General features: G+C 37.7%; 1 protein-coding gene across 7 annotated transcripts in view; it reads right to left on the reverse strand.

The window, feature by feature from the left end:
- Positions 1-10647: 10647 nt before the first annotated feature.
- The window catches only part of LOC110564769 (adhesion G protein-coupled receptor E4-like), a 101502-nt gene continuing 87074 nt past the window's right edge, over positions 10648-25075 (reverse strand). For all 7 annotated transcript variants that reach the window (XM_060370926.1, XM_060370920.1, XM_060370921.1 and 4 more), the window contains 2 exons: positions 15691-15786; positions 10648-11495 (listed from right to left, as the gene is read on the reverse strand). In XM_060370926.1, the coding sequence (XP_060226909.1) occupies positions 11468-11495; positions 15691-15786 (124 nt within the window). In that variant the 3' untranslated portion in view covers positions 10648-11467. The remainder of the gene's footprint in view (positions 11496-15690; positions 15787-25075) is intronic.

Below are 25075 nucleotides of genomic sequence, written 5' to 3' on the forward strand. Positions count from 1 at the left end.
GCATGGGAGATCTTTCCATCTTCTGATATCTTCTTCTAATTCTTTCTTCAGAGACTTGAAATTTTTTTCACACAAGTCTTTGACTTGCTTTGTTAGGGTTACACCAAGGTACTTTATGTCATTTGTGGCTATTGTGAAGGGTGTTGTTTCCCTAATTTCTTTCTCAGCCCCTTTGTCTTTTGTATACAGGAGGGCTACTGATTTTTTTGAGTTAATTTTGTATCCGGCCACTTTGCTGAAGGTGTTTATCTGCTGTAGGTTTTCCCTGGTAATTTGGGGTCACTCACGTATACCATCATATCATCTGCAAATAGTGATAATTTGACTTCTTCCTTTCCAATCTGTATCCCCTTGATCTCCTTCAACTGTCTTATTTCTCTAGCAAGGACTTCCAGCACTATGTTGAAGAGATATGGAGAGAGTGGGCAGCCTTGTCTTGTCCCTGATTTCAGTGGGATTGCTTTAAGTTTCTCTCCGTTCAGTTTGATATTGGCTATAGGCTTGCTGTATATCGCCTTTACTATGTTTAGATATGTGCCTTGTATCCCTGATCTCTCCAATACTTTGAACATGAATGGATGTTGGATTTGCCAAATGCTATTTCAGTATCTAGGGAGATTATCATGTGGTTTTTTTCTTTCAGTTTGTTTATATGTTGGATCACATTGATGGATTTCCGTATATTGAACCACCCCTGCATACCTGGAATGAAGCCTACTTGGTTATAGTGGATAATATCTTTGATGTGTTCTTGGATTCCGTTTGCAAATATTTTATTAAGTGTTTTTGCATCGATGTTCATATTGGAGATTGGCCTGAAATTCTCTTTCTTTGTTGAGTCTTTGTGGGGTTTAGGTACCAAGGTGACTGTGGCTTCATAGAATGAGTTTGGTAATGTTCCTTTCTGTTTCTATTTTGTGGAATAGTTTGAAGAGAATTGGTGTTAGATCTTCTTTGAAGGTCTGGTAGAATTCTGCACTGAAGCCATCTGGTCCTGGGCTTTAATGTGTGGGGATCTATATGTGGTTTAAATGTTGTCAATGTTTCTTTAACAAATGTGGGTGCTCTTGTATTTGGGGCATAGATGTTTAGGATTGTGATGTCTTCCTGGTGGAATTTTCCCTTGATGAGTATGAAGTGTCCTTCCCCATCTCTTTTTATTAATTTTGCTTGAAAGTCTATTTTATCAGATATTAGAATGGCTACTCCTGCTTGCTTCTTGGGTCCATTTGCTTGGAAAGTTGTCTTCCAACCCTTTTCCCTCAGGTAATGTCTATCTTTGTGCCTTAGGTGTGTTTCTTGTATGCAACAGATTGCTGGGTTTTGTTTACGTATCCATTCTGTTAATCTGTGTCTTTTTATTGGAGAGTTGAGTCCATTGATGTTGAGAGAGATTAATGACTAGTGTCTGTTAGATCCTTTGATTTTGATGTTGGCTGTGGTCATAAGGTTGCGTGCTTGGTTGCTTTTTGTTTTCCTGTAGTAAGGTTAATTATTTCCTGTGTTTTCTTGAAAGGAGCTGATTTTTTGGGTTGTATTTTCCCTTCCAGTGTCTTATGTAATGCTGGATTTGTTTGTAGGTACTGTTGAAATTTGTTTTTGTCCTTTAATATCTTATATTCTCCGTCTATGAGGACTGAGAGCTTTGCAGGGTACAGTAGCCTGGGCTGACATCTGTGTTTTCTTAGGATCTGCATGATATTTGTCCAGGCCCTTCTGGCTTTCATAGTCTCTGTTGAGAATCAGTTGTGACTATAATGGGTTTGCCATTATATGTTACTTGGCTTTTTTCCCTCGCAGCTTTTAGTATTTTTTCTTTGTTCTGTATACTTACTGTTTTGATTATTATGTGGCGGGAGGATTTTCTTTTCTGGTCAAATTTGTTGGGTATTCTGTAGGCCTCATGTATTCTTATTGGCCTCTCCTTTAACTTGGGGAAATTTTCTTCAATGATTTTATTGAAAATATTTCCTGGGCTTTGGAGAAGGGAGTGTTCTTTTTCCTCTATACCTATTATTCTTAGGTTTTGTCTTTTCATATTTCGTGGATTTCTTGGACGTTCTGTGTCAGGAATTTTTTGGATTTAACATTTTCTTTGACAGATACATTGATTTCTTCCATTGTATCTTCTACACCTGAGATTCTTTCTTCCATCTCTTGTAGTCTGTTGGTTATGGTTACCTCTGTAGTTCCTGTTTTCTTCCCTAGATTCTTCCTCTCCATTATTTCCTCCATTTGTGTTTTCTTTAATTTTTCCAGTTTTATCTTCCTTGAGTTGTTGTTTACTTCCTTCACCTGATTGTACTTTCCTGTTTTTCTTTTAGTTCCTTCAACTCTGTTTCTTTCATTTCATTCAATGCTTTAAGCATTTCATTTCTAAAGGCCATAAACTGTTTGGCTGCAACTTCCTCTATTTCTTTACGGATGGCAATATCCTGTGAGTTTATCTTCCTCTATGTCTTTACATATCTTATTTGTATCCTCTGTTATCATCTTCATGAGCATAGTTGTTAGGTCATCTTCTTGGATTTCAGTTATGCTGGGGTGTCCAGGGCTACTTGCCCCTGGGTAACTGGGTTCTGGAGATGCCATATTGCTCTGTCCTTTGTTGCTTGAGCCTTTACGCTGGCCTCTACCCATTGTGCTATCTTAGGTGTTTGGGTTATTTTCTGGTGGTTCCTGGGGATCCTGTGGTGGAGAGAATCCCCTTGGCAGAAAGCTGGTTTTTCCTGAAGGAAGTCTTCTCAGCTTTTTGGGTATAGTCCCTGGATGGCTGTCGTTTTTTCAGGAGTTGCTGAAGCTCACCTCAGGGATAGAGACAGGGGCTATTTCAATTTTCTTGTATCTGTTGAGACTTGTTTTCTGTCTAAGCACATGCTCAGTTTTGGAGAAGGTTTCATGAGGTACTGAGAAGATATATTCTGTTATGTTCTGGTGAAATATTCTTTAGATATCTGTTAGGTCAATTTGATTTAAAACATGTTAGTTTCATGATTTCTGTTTAGTTTCTGTCTTTACAACCTGTCCATTGCTGAGAGTAGTTTGTTGGTCTCACAATATTATTCTGTGGGCTTTGCTGTGTGACTTAAACTTTAGTAATGTGTTTTTTATGACTCCGGGTTCCCTTGATGATATATTGGACAAGGAATAAAAAAAGTAAAGGAGGTTAAATAAATGCAAATTGGAAAGGAAAATATCAAAGTATCTTTTTTCAATATGATATAATTTTAAACACAAAGGACAATGAAGATACTCAAGAAAAATTTTATCCATTCAGTGAAGATCAGGACAGGAAATAGACCAATGACAAACATACTAACAATCTACAGATAAACACAGTTATCAGTAAACTTATTGTTAGATAATCTTAAAATATAGAAGACAAGATGAAAAGGATGGAGAAATAGGGAGGGAAATTACATTATTTGCTTAAGCTATAATTTCAAAAATATTTTAGTAGACAAGTGTTAATCTTATGAAAAGATTAACATATCTGAGGGCTTGTTCTTTATTTGAACTTAATGTTAAACACAGAATCGTGTGAGGCATACCATAATCAAATAACTTAAACTAAAATAAAATAGTTGTAACATTATATAGAGAATTCTAGATTGAGATCTATGCTCTGGTGTTAACCTGTGTCTTGGTCCAACAGATGACAATCTTCTGACATTATACTTTAACACTGAGCAAACCAAAAAGACATTTATCTGAAATTTCCCAGGCACATTGATCATTTCTTAGAGAGTTACCTTCATGACACATTTGATTATAATTAGCTTAATAAGACTTAGCATTTACACATTTGGATCACACATTACAGAGTGTGGTTTCAGAATACATTTCAAAAGTATCATTTGGTATTTAATAATGAATGTATTTAATTCACATATAGTTGATTAAAGAAGTTTAATATAAAATGGGTTTTTTGTTGTTGTTTTTGTTCAGTGAGGCAGCTCAACTTTTTTCAGTGTAAAGAAGGGTTATATAGCAGTAGGAGTTTCCAGGTGAATTAACATCATTGTTTGGGGCTTAAGATACTAGAATGGCACAGCTCAGGGCTTTCTAATCACTATGTACTGCATTCTTAGCAGCAGGGTTTCCCAAAAGGATCTGATACAGGTACCGTGGGAGAATGTTGCTTACAGGCTTGTTCCCTATGCCTTGTTCAGTCTCCTCTTTATAGCACCCAGGACCACTAGCCTGAGGACAGTACCACCCACAATGCCCGGTGCCCTCTCTAGTCAGTCACTAAGAAAATGCCTGACAGGCTTGTCTACAAACCAATCTTATGGAATCATGTATGTATGTATGTAGGTAGGTATTTATTCACTTTACATCTTGATCACAGGCTCCCTCACTCCTCTCCTTCCAGTCCAACCCTCACTTCCTTCTCTCCATATTCCCCCTCATATTTTCCTTAGATAAGGCGAGGCCCACACATGGATACCAATAGTCCCTGGAACATCAGGTTTCAGCAGGACTAAGCACACCCTTTTCCACTAAGGCCAGACAAGGCAACCCAGCTGGGGAAAAGGATCCAAAGGAAGGCAATAACTTTTTCAGTTGTTAGGGGACCCACGTGAAGATCAGTCTGAACATCTGCTATATATGGATAAAGGGCCTAGGTCCTGCCCATGCATTCCCATTGGTTTGTGGTTCAGTCTATGTGCACCCCATGGGCCCAGCCTAGTTTACTCTGCAGATCATCTTGTGGTGTGCTTGACCCCTCATGTTTCCTAAATTTTTCCCTCATGCACTGCTTGTTTAGATTATTTGGGTCTGTGGATTGTAGCATTGTTATCTACTTTATCACTAATATCCATTTATAAGTGAGTAAATGCCATGCATGTCTTTCTGGGTCTGGGTTACCTCACTCAGGCTGGTATTTTCTAGTTCCATCCTTTGCCTGCATATTTCATGATTTTAAATACCTGAGTAATATTACATTGTGAAAATGTGCACAATGTAACATTTGTTTATCCATTCTTCATTTGAGAGGCATCTAGGTTGTTTCCATTTTCTGGCTATTACAAATAAAACTGCTATGAACATAGTTGAGCAAGTGTGCTTGTGGTATGCTGGAGCATCTTTTGGGTATATGCTCAGAAATGGTCTTGAGGTAGAACTGTTCCAATTTTTCTGAGAAACCTCTAGATTCATTTCTACTGTGGCTGTAGAAGTTTGCACTCTAACCTGCTCCACATCCAAGCCAGCCTTTGTTGTCACTTGAGTCTTTTATTTTAGCCATTCTGATGGATGTAAGCAGATTCACAGTGTTGTTTTGGTTTATATTTCCTTGATAACAAATGACATTGAACATTTCTTTAAGTGCTTCTCAACCATTTGAGATTTCTCTATTGCGAATTCTCTGTTTAGCACTGTACCCTATTTTTAAATTGGGTTATTTTATTTGTTGGTGTTGAATTTCTTGAGTTGTTTATATATTTTGGATATTAACCCTCTGTCAGATGCATGGTTGTTGATCTTTTTCTATTCTTTAGGCTACTGTTTTGTTCTACTGAAACTGTCCTTTGGCTTACAGAAACTTTTCAGTTTAATGAGTTCCCATTTAGTAATTGTTGATCTTAGTACTTGAGTTGGTGTTTTTTTTTGTTTGTTTTTTTTTTGTTTGTTTGTTGTTTTTTGTCTTTTTTTTCCTTCAGGAAGTTGTCTCCTTTACCAATGTGTAAAAGTCTATTCCCCATTTTATCTTTTATTAGGTTTAATGTATCCAATTTTATGTTAAGGTCTTTGATCCACTTGGACTTTGAGTTATATGCAGGGTGATAGATATGGATCTATTTGTATTCTTCTACATGCCTACATCCAGTTAGACCAGCAGCATTTGTTGAAGATGCTTTCTTTTTTCCATTGAATGGTTTTGGCTTCTTTGTCTATAGGTGTGTGGGTTTATTTATGGGTCTTCAATTTGATTCCATTCATCAACCTGTCTGTTTTTATGGCAATACAATGTGTGTGTGTTTCTTTGTTTTGTTTTGTGACAGAGTTTATCTTTGTAGTCTTGGCTGTGCTGGACTTTGTAGACCAGGCTGGCCTCAAACTCACAGATATACACCTGGCTCTGCCTCCTGGAGTGCTGAGATTATAGGCATCTACCACCATGCTTGGCTTACAATGTGGTTTTTATTAAAGTAATGTTTTCTATGTCTGTATGCAGGATACATCCAAATAAGTACTAACATGTGATGGCATTGTCTTTTGCTGTTGAAGAAAGTCCCCATGTCTTACCTAACAGGTTTAAGGGTTATGATATACATATAGTACTAAGCAAACTCATGCAACTACCTTAGAGAATTCCATCAGGTGGTTTACAGGATTGGCTTAGGCCATACCTAACTATATCTGCTGAAAAGGCATCAAGTCTATAATATTATCACAGTAGTTACAGGTGTAGCATGAGAAATTTTTCTTAAGTAGAACCTTTCTGAAATCCTGTAAATAACCACAAGTAAGGTTGAGAGAAATGGTAATGTAGAACCTTTTTTCTTTAGAGAACTTCTCAGTTCTCTAAACTTCTCATTAAAGAGTTTTGCAAGAATTATATGAAAGAAGGTTACATGAGTGTTTCCAAACCAAGGCTACAAGAATGTCTATATTCAGATCTGGGGGGATATCCACATAGCCACTGTTTTAATAGAAAAGAAGACAATGGGTGATGGTAGAGTTCTGTATAAGTTCAGTAATTATAAGTTTTGTGAAAGTTTTAGGTGAAACTGATGTGGTAAACAAATATTCACTCTTAATTATGTCTTCATTGTGTCAATCTGAATTTTATGAAACCACTTTCTTCATGTTACATTTCTACATCCTACATTTTTTCTCCTTAGTTGATCTTTGGGCCCTATGAACCAAGACTGAGTAATGATGTGATGTTTCTGCCTCTCTTCCCCACCATGAAAAAAGTGTGCTCAGTCCTTGATGTGCTGGAGTGCATTATTTGGAGAGGAGGCTTTCTTAGGGGTATGGATGAATGTATAGGGGGAAAGGGAGAGGGGCCAGAAAGAGAGAAGAAAGGGGGATCAGGAGGAGAGAAGGGAAGGGGACTAGGATTGGGATACAATGTAAATAAATAATTAATTTAAAAGCTACAATAAAATGCCATGGTATCTAAAATCCATTTAAAAAATCTATTGTTTTGTACTTATAATGAGCTTGTGGAGTGAAAGATACATAAATATATTGCTCTGAAACAGGTTAAAAATCTTTGGTTAGGTGTGAATTTATGTAGTAAAACATGTAACCATTAATCCTGGGTTTGTTGTATTTATTGTCAGTAGTCCATGTTTTCTTTCCATAAAATGAGAAATAGTTCCCATCATCAAAGGATATTCTGTAGTGTTCCAACACTGTATCTTTTAAGAAATCATTTTATGTAAAACATAAATTAATTAAAATCATTTTCATATTAATTACCATTTATTCACTTTGTATCCCAGCTGTGGTCTCTTCCCTCCTTCCCTCCCAATCTCATCTTCCCTCCCTCATCTCCTTCTATGCCCCTGTCCAAGTCTACAGATAGGGGAGGTACTCCTTCCCTTCCATCTGATCCTAGCTTATCAGATCTCATCCAAACAGGTTGCATTGTCCTCCTCTGTGGCCTAGCAAGGCTGCTCCCCATTCCAGGGGAGGCAGACAAGGAGCTAGCCATTAAGTTCATGTCAGAGACAGTCCCTGTTCACCTTACTAGGGAACCCATGTGGATACTGAGCTACCATGGGCTACACCTGAACAGGGGTTCTAGTTTATATCTATGAATGGTCCTTAGTTGGAATATTAGTCTCAGAAAAGACCCCTGTACCCAGATATTTTGGTTATGTTGCTATCCTTGTGGAGTTCCTGTCCTCTCCAGGTTTTACTATCTCCCCCTTCTTTCCTAAGATTCCCTGCACTCTGCCCAAAGTTTGTTTCTGAGTCTCATTATCTGCTTTTATACAATGCTCGGTAGAGTCTTTCAGAAGCCCTCCATGGTAGTCTCCTGTCCTGTTTCCTTCTTCTGGTGTTCGTCCCATTTGCCTTTCTGAGTGAGGATTGATCATCTAACCCAGGTCCTCCTTCTAGCTCACCTTCTTTAGGTGTACAGATTTTTGCAGGTTTATCCTATATTATATGTCTAGCATCCACTTGTAAGTGAGTATACACCATATGTGTCATCCTGTTTCTGGGATACCTTACTCAGGATGATCTTTTCTCCTTCCAACCAATTGCCTAAAAATTTCATGATTTCCATGTTTACTTGCATACTGCTTTCCTCTAAACATAGTAATGCACTAAATCTCTAAATCCGTAAACTCAATTGAATGTTTTTCTTATAAGATTTGCCATGGTCATAGTGTCTTTTCACAGCAATAAAACCCAAACTAAGGGACTAGCCCAAGTTGTGTTTTAATAAAGTATTTGGATATGTGTATGTTAGGTACATGTGAGGCTCCTGTGTATATATCATGTGCATTTGTAACATAGTTACTTGAAAGTTGAATTTTATGTGGCTGGAGTTTTAGAACATATTTCTAAGAAATATATACATCCTAGGAAGACGGATAATAAAAGTAAATTGAAAATACAAATTATTAAAACTTTTGGGGGCTGCTCAAGTTATTCTTGCACAGAAATAGTTTTCAATTTCAAATAAGTTAAGTATTATTTATTAAGTATATTTGAATATACAAGAGTAAAATTCTACATCATAATATTCAGTGTTTCTCTCCATGTAGAGTAGTAGAAATGTGTTAAGAAAGAAAATAGAGGTGCAATAATATTACAAAATTTAATAAACCAAAAGTCAGAAGAGAGAAGAGAAAAATTTGAAATTTCTTGTAGAATTTTAAAATATGGGCTGTTTATATGGTTCTGTGGGTAAAGGCACTTGTCAGGTATCTGAGTTCCACTTTTAGATTCATGTGGTGGAACAGAGAACCAGCTACTTCAAGTTGTCCTCTGATGGCCACACACATACTATGGCTTGTCAGTGTATATGCTCCTTCACACACAGAAAGAAATAAACCAATAAATGTAACAGTTCTAGAATTCACAAATCACCATTAATATCAACCAAAAGATATATGAACTAAAATCACATTCGGCATGAATACATTTTATCTGCATAGATCTACCAAAATTTTCATATGATAAAGATACTTTAGAGTTAATTTTGTGCCATAGCATTTGAATATTTCCATCATGTTTATAAATTCCCAAGTAAATACTAACTGTAAAACTACTTCATGAAGCTGGAGAGAGTGGCCAGTTGTTTAGAGCACTGACTGCTCTTCCAGAGAATTTTGGGCTTGATTCCCAGAACTCATAAAATAGCTAACCACATACATTATGTTCAGACACAGGGGTTCTCACCCTCTCTTTTGCATGCATGTGTTGTACATACATACATACAGGCAAAACACTCATAAAAATAAAATAAGAAGGAAACACCCTGTCACAAGAAATCATAGTTGAATGTTACCATATGGATTAAAGAAATAAAATCTGTAACAATATGCTGAGTAACTTTATTATTAAAACAACTGCATTTGCTATTTAACTCAAAGGCCAAAAGACATCATTTTCTCAAACCCTCCCCATTATGATAAATTTACTGAAATAAAATTGATAGCATATTGTATTTCTTCCTTAATATGGGAGAATGTGTGAAGTACCTGATGATCATTATGCAAACACAGAACAAATCTGCTGTCTTGAAAGAGGTATGTTATTTCTGGCTTATGAAAACTTCTTCAGGATGGCTCTGGCCTCTATGGCCTTGTGCTTTTCTGTGCTCACAGTCCTTATTTCTTCAGGCTTTCTAAAGCATGTAGACACATCCATTGTGAAGGTCAAAAACTATTCTCAGCTACATCATACTCACCCTTCTCACGCCCTTTCCTCTGCTTCTTATTCTTCATTAAAGAACCCAGCATAGCCACCTAGATCTTGTAGCAAAGCACATTTGGAATTGTGTTTACATGTTTTGTTTTCACTTTCTTAGCCAAAGTCCTCAGCATATTTGCAGCATGGACTCAATTTTGTGTGTAGACGGCATGTGCTGATGCCTCCTTCTGTCTGCCACGCCATCCTCACACTCTGAGTTACATTCCTGTGACACAACAACTCTATGTACTACCTTGGGACCTTTAAAATAAAATTTTTCTTCCCTATCTTGCTTTTTGCCATGGGGTTTCAGTGTAGCCACAGAGAAGTAACTGACACTGGAGGATTTTAATGTCCTGGACACATAAAGAAATTAAAAAATAAACACAAGATTAAAAGCAATTCAAGAAGGAAAAACTGGTTATGTGAACAGTCAGCTCTCAGGTGATGGAATGGAATATAAAGAGTTCTTGATACACCTAGCCTTTAAGATAACGAAAACTGGATATGAAATTCCATTCTTTCCAGTAAGGACTGCTAACACAGATGCTGACAAAGATACAGAGAAAATGCACAATTAACAGGGTTAATGGTGATGTACATTCACACAGTTACTGTGAAGTCATAGAGTCTCCACAAGCTTAACGTGTGGTTGCCTTATCACACGTCAAGAAAATTCTTTATCTTGGGAGACAGAACAGTCTAATCCCTCCTCACAAATACCTGTGACAAAGTGAAATAAGATTTCACCCAAGTCATCCATGGAATACAATGGGTTTATTAGATGAAGGTTTTTTTACAAGCATGTGGCTGACCTCATATCAGTGGGACTGGAGATACTTCACTTAACATGGATGGTCACATCCCTATAGTTTCATCAATAAGTCTCTCTCAATAAACCTTCACGAAGACTATATCCTCTAGCATCTCTGGAGACCAGAATATTAGGGAAGAATTTCATATAAATTCTTTGGAATTATTGCCGGAATCTCAGGTGAGGATCCAATGACACTCCTCATTTCTTTTCTGTGAGAATCAACAAGCTTGTAGTCATAGTTGACCTTATGAAGATGACAGCTGTTTCTCTCAGAGAGGTGTGTCCTATACCAGCCCAGTCATATCTACTGAGGTGCTATTCACTACAGCCAAGTTGTGGAGTCAACCTCATTGTCTTTCATTGGACAAAGAAAACACAGTTTATATAACTCATGAAATATTTTTCTACTTTGAAGAAAAATGAAAACCTGTTGCTTGCAGAAATATAGATGAAACCCAAATAAAACATGTTATGGTAATTAAGTGAGAAATAGCAATAGAAATATAGTATAAATCAGGGAGGGCGGACATGATCGAAGCTGTATGTATGTATTTATGGAAATTTTCCAGTGAAATACATTCACATGTGCAGTTACTATACATTAATAATTGTAGCAAAGCCATTTTCAAAAAGTCAAAAGAGTATCATGTTATCAATTCACATATAAAAATGGTGACATAAACCTAGTCCATATGTGACCACATGGTGTTGAGGATGGTCTTTGGCTAAGAAGCAGGAACTCAGGTTGTGAGTGCTTTCACTGAGTCAGTTCTGCTGACTTTCATGCTTCCTCCTATAATGAATAAAAATTTACAGATAAACAGAAATTCACTCCTTAGAAAGGAAAATTCTAGTTGGCACTATGGTAACAAGCTAAGACTTTTGGTAGGTTTGAATCTTAGAGTACCTGAGTGTAGAATACCTCGCCACCCGATATATGTGAAACTTATCTTACTTTACATCTTTCCGTAAAAATATCAGCTTGCTACGATCTTTCATTTCCTCCCTGGTGTTATCATGCATGTAATCATTTATTCTTTGTGAAAACATCAATATTTTCTTTGTTTTACATACTGGGACTCTGAATCCACGAAACATCAAATGTGACTTGTCAAGGCCACATATCCTGGAAGTAGGTATTTGAACTTATGCATTTTATGTCCTTTAAATATAACAATATCAGGTCTGTTAGAGGCCACAGAAAATTTACTGGCATTATAAGAGTCTATATGGACCTTTTATACTAGAACATGACATCTAAACATATAGATTTATGACTAGTTTTTTGATTCTTTTTATGAAGCTGGTTCTTGAAATTTGACATTAATGAAATGTAACACAAACAGTAGATTACAATAGAACACAATGGTCTTATGGATACCATTCTGATTTTTATTCAATGACAGTTTTATGAGGAGTTGATCAAGGTTCAGACAGGGCAACCCAGTGTGATGGTTTGAGTGAGAATAGCCCTCACAGGTTAAAATATTTAAATTCTTGGTCCCAGATCAGTAGAAGGATTTGGGAAGGATTAGGGGATGTGGCTCTTTTGGAGAAGGTTTGTCTGTGGAGGAGGGCTATTAGGTTTTAAAAGCACATGCCAGCCCCAGTATCTCACTCTTTCTATGTCTTGTACTTATGGATCAGGATGTAATCTCTCAGCTATCTTCCACTGCTATGCCTGTCTGACTGTGTCGATGCTCATTGCCATGATGTGCATGGACTCCCCATTGAAACTATAAGCTTCCAATAAACTTTTTCTACTATAAGTTGCCTTGGTCATATCTTATCATTGCAGTAGAAAACCGACTAAGAAACCCAGGAACCTCAAGAGCACAAAAATTTTTCTTAGTACATTCATCATTGAAACATCACAGAGATACCTGTCTGAGCACACTTAATATTCCATTATAACTAAGACATAAAATCTACAGAAATGTTTACTGTCAGGTAAAGAAAACATGCTTTGCATACACATGAATTATTATTGAGCCACACAAAAAATTCTCTCCTATTTAGAAAAAAAAAAAAGATGGAGTGGCTAGAGTGATGGTTCAGCAGTTAAGAGCAATAGACACTCTTCAGAGAACCTTATTTTAATTTCTTGCACAACATAGTGGTTCATAACTGTCTCTAATTCTAGTTCCAGGAGATCTGATGCCCTCTTCTGATGTTTGAGTGCATCAAGTATTCAGACAAAATACAGATATTATGAAATAAATAAATAAATAAATGATTTTTTTTTAAAGAAAAGAAAAACTGAATAGGGGTTGAAGACATTTGTTTTGGTGAAATATACTACACACACAGAGATTAACACAAGAGAAATTAAAAAAAATTTGTATTTGAATGTTGAATACCAGTTAATGATTAATACAGAAAAAAAGCTGTGGAAAGAGAAACAGTGAATAGATGTAGGATTTGATTTTAAAATGCTGCCTGTGTAATAGAAATCTCACAATGACTGTTATCTTTATAAACATTTGAACAGGAAGGGTTGCAGGACTACTTCCCAAAATGGAAAACCGAAGCTGATTCTCCCATCCAAGAAAATCAGGAACCAGAGGAAAGAGAGTGTCCACTTTCAAATATTTGTCTTTCGCCATTTTGATTTAGTTTAAGAAGCCATCCTATCACAAGTTGCCACCCAAGTTCAGAGGGTCATTTCTCCTAAATAGCCACACAGAAAATACCCAAAAGTACATTTTTGGGGTGATTTTAAATACTTGTAAGTTGACTTGTAAGTTAAACAGCAAATGTGAAAGGAAAGGAAAAGAAAGGAGAAAGGAAAGGAAAGAATGGGAAGGGGAAGAAAAGGAAGGGAAGGAAAAGGAAAGGAAAAAAAATGGAAGAAGTGGAACAGGATAAGAGTAGGGAAGGGCACGGAAGGGGAGAACAGAGAAGCTACAGCCTCCTTACAGAACACTGCATGTTTTCCTAACCTGATTGATCTCTCTATACTTTTCAATGAATTTTGGCACCTTGTACAGACCTTCTTTAATAGAGGAATGAAACCACACCCATTTGCTTTTATTGTCACTTGCTAATACTGTATATTTTACTTCTTCTTTAAAAGAACCATTATACTCATTTGTCTTTTGTGTATATTTTGTAGTTTTTTTTGTGTGTGTGTGTATATGTATGTGTTCATGTGTGTGAGAACAGGTGAATGCATGTCTGTCTTTCACATGGAGGTTAGTGGATGACTTCAGCTGCCAGTTGTAGCCTCCTACCTTGTGTGAGACAGGATCCCTTGTTTGTTACTGTGCTTAACAGATAGTGCTCCTGAACTTCTGGACATTCTCCTGTCTCTGCCTCCCATCTTGCTGGAGCAGTGATGAAATTTAAAATGTATGTACAATATCAGTTTTACATGGAAACTGGACATGTGAAACTACGGTCCCACTTATGCATGACAAGTGCTTTATTTACTCATTAAGCCATATCCCTAACCCTGTACCCTTAAATACTAAGAGATCCATAGCATAGCATCTATGGGCATAGCATCATACCATGACCACGATCAAATATGTACCCAGTAGCAAGACTCTCAGCATTTAAGAGTCAGTGGATGCCCACTAATTGGCTCGGTCTAATCACAATTCTCTGAAATGGCAAGGAATCATTTTATCAGTTATCACCTTGAGTTATTTGTATACTTATATACATGGAAGTTCATTTTGGTACTTTGGAAGTGAACTTCATGGGGAATAAAGAGTGTGAGCATAAGACAAGCTAAAGATAATGGTGAAAACTGATAAATAACTACACAGCAGTAGCTATGGTTATTTTCAATTTTATGTGTGTGCACTCAGGTATTTGTATAGGTGAATGTGTACATGAGTATATACACAAATGGAGGGCAGAGGACAGCTACCAGTGTCATTTTATCAGGTGTCATTTATTTTTTAACAGAGTTACTACCTGGTCAGGGGCTCATTTATTCATGTGAAATCAGCTGTTCAAGGAGTTCAAGGGATCATTCATCTCTATATTCTCAGTGCTGAGATTACAAGCATATACCACCATGCCTGTCTTTTTTTTCTTGAGTAAGTGCCAGGAATGAAATTGAACCTCATGTTTGCAAGGCAAACAATATACTGACTCTACAAACTCCTCATCCCCAAATTTCACAGATATGATATGATAAAGGGATGGGTCTGAGTGTGCCTCTGACTACACCTAAATTTAGCACAATATAAGAACTCACTTCTGTGGCTCATCAGAACATCAATAAGCTAGAAACAGGACCACCCTGAGAAGGTTCCTCTTTTTATGGATCACATTTATCAGAGGATCATAATACTATGAAAATCTTGATTCATGGAGTCTATGGACAAACTCTTGAAGCTTCAGGGAATTAGATGGTCACATGTGAAAGCAGTGCATAGAGAGGTATGTGAACATAGGAAGGCAATGTTCTCATGGGAAGTGAAGGACATAGAAGAGGGTGGTCTGGGCCTCAGTAATGAAACTGAGGACTATGTGTCATTTCTCAAAGGAAATATGCAAGGCAAAGAGTAACAAATCTCTAAATTATTAGTACATAAGTCAGTAGTATCCCTGATCTTACCATAGGCTGAGGCATCTTGTGCTATCTTACAGATTTTTTCCATTGGTTATAGCTAATGCACTCTGACTTAAGGTTTCTGAAGTGAGTATATAACCACTTATAATAGTGAACAGAAAAAGAGATAGAGTTTGGGGAGAGGGAGGAAAAATCAAATAAGGGATATTGAAGAAAAGTCAGAGATGTGAGTGGGTTAGAGAGCAAAGATGGTATGCAGAAAGGAAGTAGTGAAGGGAGGAAGGCAAAAAGAAAATAAAGAATGAAGAAAGGAATTTAGGTGCCAAATCTAGAAACCATGGCTGTATATTGTAGGCCAGATTTTTAATTTTTTTTTCAATCAAGGAACAAAGATGAAACACATGCTTCCATGAGAAACTGGATCAGGTAACATAAAGCTCTCCTGGGGAGCTGAGCTTACCATTTTGGTGTGGGTAGTAGATTGAGACATCTCAGTGCTTTCAATTTCAACCCCTTTCTGTATCTTATGAAACCACTTTTTATATTCCATTCGTACCTGGGCGAAAAAAAAAAAAAAAGCAATTACAATGGGTCATAACCTGAATTTGTTCAACAGAAGAGTATACCTAACTTGGGATCTGAAAGATACAAATCCCAATGCTACTCTCTATCACTGTCAATGTTTTCCTGAATATATTTGGCCCATATTTTATCTTAATAATTTTTAAAATTCAATTCCTCCATTATAAAAAGGTATCTATGTTAAATACCATAAACATGTGGTGATATTGCTGGTGGTGATCGTGGTGCAGATAATGATGGTGGAAATGGTGGTGATTACTATAATTATATGATTGTGATACTAATGAATGTGATGGTAGTGGTAGTGATAAAGATGACAAAGAGGAGGATAGTCATGATAGTCATAATGCTATCATGAGAATAGTGATGATAATGAAAATAATGCTAATTTTCACAGTGAAATTGATACTGATGAATATGATTATTATGTGATATGAGGACAGTGACCACAGTGGTAGTGATGACAATGATGAAGATGGTGATGAATAATCATGGTAGTGATCTTGATGATGTTAATAAACATCATGGTGATGATGAAAATTAATGGTGGTATTACATTGAAATTATTGTGATTGGTGGCAATGGTGATGAGAATGACATAAATCGGATGATGATGATTATAATAATTGGGGTGGTGGTAATAAGTATGATGAAGGATGTGATGATAGTGACCAGAGTAGCACTGTTGATGGTAATAATAATGATGGTGGTGATGATGGTGATAGTGATGTGAATAAAGAGGAATACAAAAATTATAATAACTATTGTGATGGTGATAATGATGACCATGATGATGGATGTGATTGTGATGATGTTACCAGGATAATGTAAGCAGGATAATGATTGGATGATGATGGTGGTGGTAGTGATGAAGATTAAGAAACAGAAGATTATACTACATATGAGTGTGTGAGGATGGTGGCAAAATTTACTGAACAACAGATATATGTGAGGCATTTACTATGCAACACAACATTTAACTTTCAAATAAATTCATTTTAAAAATCCATCTTTAACTTCTAATTGAGTTGGTAAAGTCCAAATCTCATGTAAGCAATGTTTTAAATGATATTTGAAAGTATGCCCTACAAGTCTATGACATGCCCTGTTTTAAAGTCATTGTCATATTAAATATAAGATTTTATAGGTTGGTACAGAGATTCCTCACTCTGTTAGAGACCTTGCAGACTGGAAATAAGTCCAGGTAAGCTGTTCTCCCCTAAAACATACGCAGTCTCTTACTGTCTCAGTATCATCCCACCCTTTCCAAGTCATGTGCTCTTCTATTTGCTGTGCCCTACCTGTTAACAAAGCCAAAGACTGCCAGCTCTACAATATCTAGAGATATTGTAGACTGGGAGAAGTCAAGGTAGACTATATTCCCAGAGACCTTCCATAATCTATCTCAACATCCCCCTACCCTATCCACACTCCTACTTGCTATTCCCCAGCCTCCCTGCTTTACCAGAGACCAAGAAGATTGAAAGAAGTCCAGGTAGGCTACCTGCACACCAAACTCTCCTACTCTCAGTCTCTGTCCACCCAGAACCCAGTACTCCATTCTCCTAGTTGTCATAGCCCAGATTCCAATGGGGTAGAGACTCTCTGTGCTACCACAGAACAGCATAAGGCAGAGATTCCCAAATCTTTTAGAGACTGGACAGATTGGGAAAAGTTTAGTAGGCTGCCAGCCCTCAATCTTTCACACTCGCTCACTATCTCAGAGTCCCCGTACACTATCCCCAATCCCTTGCTGTCCTACTAGCTGTGCCTCAGCCTCCAAGAGGGGCATAGCCTCTTAGCTCTACCAAAGACCAAGCAGACTGGGACAAATCCAGATAGGTTGTCTGCCTGCAAAACTCAGCTACTCGCCTTTTACTCACCCTACCCCAACCCACCAGCCCTCCCAGGCACCATTCACCAGCCCCCAGCCCATATGGAGACTCATTGTACTACCAGAGTCCAACCTTTGTTGGTTGGTCTCCATGCTATACTAGAGATCTCAGAAAATGGGAACAATCTAGCCTTCAACCAGCATAAAAATTTTCTACTCTACCAGAGATCAAGCAGATTGGGAGAAATACAGGTAGGCTGCCATCCCACCAAACTCCCCAATGTTTTGGATTCTACTCACCCTATGCCAATGCCCCTGCCTTCATAGTCACAACACTAAAACCTCCAACTGAGATGGAGATGCTCTGCTCCCAGCGACCTTCCTGAATTTAAGACTTCCATCTCAAATAGAATTTGCAGGCATCTGTCCTAGGCCTTCTGCATGTAAGTTATAGTTGTCTAGTTTGTTGGGTTTGTGGGACTCCTAACAGAGGGAGAAGGAGCTATTTTTGATATTTTTGCTTGATTTTGGGACCTTGTCCTTCTACTGGGTTGCCTCATGCAGACTTAATATGAGAGATGGTGCCTATTCATATTGCAACTAAATATGCCAGTTTGTTTGATATCCCATAGAGGCCTAAATTTCCTGAAGTATTGGAGAGATCAGGGATACAAGGCACATATATGTTCATACTATGTTCAGACATAGTATAGGTGATATACAGCAAGCCTATAGCCAACATCAAACTCAATGGAGAGAAACTTAAATCATTGCCACTGAAATCAGGGACAAGGCAAAGCTGCCCACTCTCTCCATATCTTTTCAACATTGTTCTTGAAGTCATAGCTAGAGCAATAAGACAATTGAAGGAGATCAAGGGGATACAAATTGGAAAGGAAGAAGTCAAAGTATCACTGTGTGCAGATGATATGATAGTATACCTGAGTGACCCCAAAAACTCTACCAGGGAAATCCTACAGCTGATTAACACCTTCAGCAAAGTGGCTGGATACAAAATTAACTAAAAAAAAAAAAAATCAGTAGCCTTCCTGTATACAAAGAAATTAGGGAAACAACACCCTTCACAATAGCCACAAAGGACATAAAGTACCTTGCTGTGAACCTAACCAAGGAAGTCAAAGACTTGTATGAAAAAAATTTCCAGTCTCTGAAGAAAGAATTAGAAGAAGATATGAGAAGATGGAAAGATCTCCCATGCTCATGGCTTGGCAGGATTAACATAGTAAAAATGGCCATTTTACCAAAAGCAATCTACAGATTCAATGCAATTCCCATCAAATTACCAACACAATTCTTTACAGACCTTGAAAGAAAAATCCTCACCTTCATATGGAACGACAAGAAACCCAGAATTGCTAAAACAATTTTCTACAGTAAAAGATCTTCAGGAGGTATCTCCATCCTTGATCTCAAGCTGTACTATAGAGCAACAATACTAAAAACTGCATGGTACTGGCATAGAAACAGAATGGTGGATCATTGGAATCGAATAGAAGACCCTGACATAAATCCACACACTTATGGACACCTGATTTTTGACAAAGATGCCAAATCCATTCAATGGAAAAAAGACAGCCTCTTCAACAAATGGTGCTGGTCTAACTGGAAGTCTACATGTAGAAAAATGCAAATAGATCCATACTTATAAGCCTGCACAAAACTAAAGTCCAAGTGGATCAAAGACCTCAACATAAAACCAGACACACTAAACTTCTTAGAAGAAAAAGTGGGGAATAACCTTGAACTCATTGGCACAGGAGACAACTTCCTGAACAGAACACCAACAGCACAGGCTCTAAGAGCAACAATCAATAAATGGGACCTCATGAAACTGAAAAGCTTCTATAAAGCAAAGGACACTGTCCTCAGAACAAAACAAAAGCCTAGAGATTGGGAAAAGATCTTCACCAACCCTATATCTGACATAGAGCTAATATCCAGTATATATAAAGAACTAAAGAAGTTAAACAGCAGAAAACCAAGTAATCCAATTAAAAAACGGGGCACAGAGCTAAACAGAGAATTCTCTGCGGAGGAATATCAAATGGCAGAGAAACATTACCTCCCCTGACAGAAGAGGAAGGGAGGGATTGGGACGGGAGGAGGAAGGGAACCATGGGGGGGGGGGGAGTGAGTAAAGTGTAATTAATAAAGAAAAAAAAAACTGATCACAGAACATCAAACTAGATACTGATCAAATAAATGTCCTTTATAGCTGTCTAATTAATAACTGTCTCATAACAAATGGACTTAGTGGAGCTAAAAAATAAATACCAAGCTGTAATTCTGAATTTTAAATTTGCATTTGTGTGTGTAATGTATTAAATATTGTATACAATAAAATTTATTTTACAACAAATAAAAAGAAATGCTCAACCTCATTAGCCATCAGGGAAATGCAAATCAAAATGACCCTGAGATTTCACCTTACACCTATCAGAATGGCTAAGATCAAAAACTCAAGAGACAACACATGCTGGAGAGGTTGTGGGGAAAGAGGAACCCTCCTCCACTGCTGGTGGGAATGTAAACTTGTACAACCACTCTGGAAAGCAATCTGGTGCTTTCTCAGACAACTAGGAATAGTGCTTCCTCAAGATCCAGCCATACCACTCATAGGCATATATCCAAAAGAGGCTCAAGTACACAAAAAGGACATTTGCTCAACCATGTTTGTAGCAGCTTTATTTGTAATAGCCAGAAGCTGGAAACAGCCCAGATGCCCCTCAGTGGAGGAATTGATGCACAAATTGTGGTATATCTACACAATGGAATATTACTCAGCAATAAAAAACAAGGAAATCATGAAATTTGCAGGTAAATGGTGGGATCTGGAAAAGATCATCTGAGTGAGCTATCCCAGAAGCAGAAAGATACACACGGTATATACTCACTCATATAGACATATAATATAGGATAAACCTACTAAAATCTGTACACCTAAAGAAACTAATTAAGACGGAGGACTTTTGCTAAAATGCTCAGTTCCTATCCAGAAAGGCAAAGAGGCTGGACATCAGAAGAAGGAGAAAAGAGAGAACAATTCAGGAGCCTGCCACAGAGGACTTCTGAAAAGCTCTGCCCTGCAGACTACCAAAGTAGATGCTGAGACTTATGGGCAACCTTTCAGCAGAGTGCAGGGAATCTTAGGAAAGAAGTGGGAAACAGTAAGATCTGGAGAGGACAGGAACTCCACAAGGAGAGCAACAGAACCAAAAGATCTGAGCCCAGGGATCTTTCCTGAGACTGCTATTCCAACCAAGGACTATGCATGGAGATAACCTAAAACCCCTGCACAGATGTAGCCCATGGCAGTTCATTATCCAAGTGGGTTCCATTGTATTAAGAACAGGGACTGTCTTTGACATGAACTGATTGGCCTGCTCTTTAGTTACCTCCCCCTGAGGGGGAAGCAGCATTACCAGGCCACAGAAGAATAAAATGCAGCCACTCCTGATGAGACCTAATTGACTGTGACCAGAAGGAAGGAAAAGAAGTCCTCCCCTATCAGTGGACTTGGGGAGGGGCATGCATGCAGAAGGTGGAGGAAGGGAGGGATTGGGACAGGAAGAGGAAGTGAACCATGGGGGGGGGATACAAAGTGAATAAAGTGTAGTTAATAAAGAAAAACGAAATAAAAAAAGAAAAAAAACAGGAGTTCATGAAGAGAAGAGGTAGAGGGGGGACTAGGAGGACAGGAGGGAGGGGAAACAACTGTGGGAACATAATATATGAGACAAAATAATTAAATAAAAGATTTGAATTTTCACTCCTCAATACAACTTCATAAAGACACATTACATTTTGCTTCTGTTGAAATAATTAATTGAAAAAAGTTACAGATAACCATGAATACTGGGCCCATTAAGAATATAGTGAGCCATTTATTATTTTTAGTTAATTAATTAATTGCAATATATTCATTTTGTACGTCCATCCTAGCCCCTTCCCTCATCTTCTCTTAGTTCCACCTGCCTACCATTTTCTCCCCGATGTCCTTTCCCTAGTCCCCCGATAGGGGAGGTCCTCCTCCCCATCTATCTGACCCTAGCCTGTCAGTCTCATCAGTGCTGCCTGCATCATATTCCTCCTGGGCCTGGCAAGGCTGCACCCCCCTCAGGGGGAGGCGATCAAACAGCCTGTCACTGAGTTTATGTCAGAGACGGCCCCTTATCCCCTTACTAGTGAACACACTTGAAAACTGAGCAGCTTATGGGATTTCTCTAAGAAGAGGGACTAGGTCCTCTCCAGGCATGGTCCTTGGTTGGAGTATTGGTCTCTGCAGGCCCCTGTGGGTCCAGATTTTTAGGCTCTTTTATTCTCCTTGGGGAGTTCCTGTCCCCTCTAGGTCTTTCTATCTCCCCTGTCAGATATAGGATTGGTGAAGATCCTTTCCCAGTCTTTACTTGCCATTTTGCTCTTATAACAGTGTCCTTTGCTTTACAGAGGCTTTTCAGTTTCATGAGGTCCCATTATTGATTGCTGATCTTAGAGCTTGTGCTGTTGGTGTTCTGTTCAGGAAATTGTCTCCTGTGCCAATGAGTTTCCCACTTTTTCTTCTAACTGATTTAATGTGTCTGGTTTTATGTTGAGGTCTTTGGTCCACTTGGAATTTAGTTTTGTGCAGGGTGGTAAGTATAGATCTATTTGCATTTTTCTACATGTAGACATCCAGTTAGACCAGCACCATTTGTTGAAGATGCTGTCTTTTATCCATTGTATGGTTTTGGCATCTTTGTCAAAAATCAATCAGGTGTCCATAAGTGTGTGGGTTTATTTCTAGGTCTTCTATTCGGTTCCTTTGATCTACCATTCTGTTTCTATGCCAGTACCATGCAGTTTTTATTACTATTGCTCTATAGTATAGCTTGAGATCTGGGATGGAGATCCCTCCTGTTTTAGCTATTCTTTTTTTTGTTTTTTTAAATTATTTTTATTTTTTATTTATTATTATTATTATTATTATTATTATTATTTTGCTTTTCCACATGAAATTGAGAATTGTTCTCTCAAGGTCTGTAAAAAAAAACTGTTTTGGTATTTTGATTTGAGTTGCATTGAATCTATAGACTGCTTTTGGCAATCCTTCCAATCATTGGCATGGGGGATCTTTCCATTTTATGATATCTTCTTCTTTTTCTTTCTTCAGAGATTTGAAGATTTTTTATCATAAAGGTTTTTCACTTGCTTGGTTAGAATCACACAAAGTTATTTACGATATTTCTGGCTACTGTGAAGGGTGTTGTTTCCCTAATTTCTTCCTCAGCCTGTTTGTATTTTATATGCAGGAGTGCTTCAGGTTTTTTTTTTACTTAATTTTGTATCCAGCCACATTTCTGAAGGTGTTTATCAGCTGAAGGAGTTCTCTGGCAGAATTTTTGCAGTCACTCATGTACACTATCATATCATCTGCAAATAGCAATACTTGACTTCTTTATTTCAGAGTTGTATCCCCTTGATCTCTTTTAGGTTTCTTATTGCTCTAGCTACAACTTCAACAGCTATGCCTTGTCCCTGATTTAAGTGGGATTGATATAAGTCTCTCTCCATTTAGTTTGATGTTGGCTATAGGCCTGCTCTATATTGCTTTTATTATGTTTAGGTATGTGCCTTGTATCCTTGATCTCTCCAAAACTTTAAACATGAATGGGTGTTAATTTTTCCAAATGCTTTTTTGGCATCTAAAGAAATTATCATATTTTTTTCTTTCAGTTTGTTTATATGGTGGATTACATTGATGGATTTTCATATATAAATAACCACCCCTACATGCCTGTGATGAAGCCTAATTGGTCATAGTGGATGACATCTTTATTGTATTCTTGGATTCCATTTGTGAGTATTTTATTGAGTATTTTTGCATCATTGTTCATAAGTGATATTGTTCTGAAGTTCTCTTTTTTTGGGGGGAGGGGATCTTTGTGTGGTTTAGGTATCAAGGTGACTGTTGCCAAATAGAATGAGGTTGGTAATGTTCCTTCTGTTCCTCTTTGGTGCAATAGTTTGAAGATAATTGGAGTTCAATTATCTGAAGGTCTGGTAGAATTCTTCACTGAAACCATCTGGCTCTGGCCTTTTTTTGGATGGGAGACTTTTGATGACAGCTTCTATTTTCGTAGAGGATATAGGACTATTTAGTTTATTTACCTGATTTAGATTCAGCCTTGGTAAATAGAGTCTATCAAGAAAATTGTGAATTTCATTTACATTTTCAAACTTTGTTTCATATGGGCTTTTGAAGTAGGACCTAATGAATCTTTGGATTTTCTCAGTGTCTGTTGTTATGTCCCCCTTTTCATTTCTGATTTTGTTGATTTGGACAGTATACCTCTGCCTTTCATTTAGCTTAGCTAAGAGTTTGTCTATCTTGTTGATTTTCTCAAAAAACCAGTTCTTGGTTTCATTGATTGTTTGAACTGTTGTCTTTGTTTCTAATGTATTGATTTCAGCCCTGAGTTATTATTTCCTGCTGTTTACTCCTCTTGGGTGTGTCTACTTTTTTTTTTTTTTCAGAAAAGGGTAGGCTTCTATGAGATATTAACCAAACTGGTGTATTAATTTTCAATAAGACTAGGTACCTTCTCTCATATTAAGGCTGGATGAGGCAACCCAGTAGAAGGACAAGAGTCCCAAAATCAAGCAAAAGCATCAGAAATAGCTCCTGCTTCCTCTGTTAGGAGTCCCGCAAAACCAACAAACTAGACAACTATAACTTACATGCAGAGGGCCTAGGTTAGATGCCTGCAAATTCTATTTGAGATGGAAGTCTTAAATTCAGGAAGGTAACTGGAGGTAGAGAATCTCCATCGCAGTTGGGGGTTTGAGTATTGTGACTATGAAGGCAGGGGCATTGGCATAGGGTGAGTAGAATCCAAAACAGTGGGGAGTTTGGTGGGATAGCAGCCTACCTCTACTTCTCACAACCAAAAATATAAGAGTCCTTTATTATTTAGTATGTTTACCAAGAGAAGACTAGACCTTCAGAGAAAATCTCTTGAAAGTGAATAAAAGCAGAGTATAGTTTTAAGTTAAAAGTTTGTAATCATCTCACATCAGTTGCTAGCTGAGGAGGCTTTATTTGACAAACTTTTCCTAGAAAGTAAAGAGGCGCCCTTTAGTTTGTAAATCATCATAGAAGCCTCATGTCTTCAGAGGAAACTTTTTTAATATTATATAAATGCAGGTTTATTGAGAGCAGTGCAGGAGGGAGATGGGGAAGGGAGTGTATACTGGAGAGGAAGGAAGGTGGGAGGAAGGAAGAGAGATAGCAATATGGGGGAAGGGCAAAACAGAAAATGTGAAGAAGGAGCCGCCACATGAAACTTTTTTGCCTATGATGCTCTTCCAGAAGAAGGAACCATTTGATATGTAAAATTCCATGTAAGTATCTTTTATAAGAAAAAGGGAG

This window comes from Meriones unguiculatus, chromosome 17, assembly GCF_030254825.1.
Source record: "Meriones unguiculatus strain TT.TT164.6M chromosome 17, Bangor_MerUng_6.1, whole genome shotgun sequence".
NCBI lineage: Eukaryota > Metazoa > Chordata > Mammalia > Rodentia > Muridae > Meriones > Meriones unguiculatus.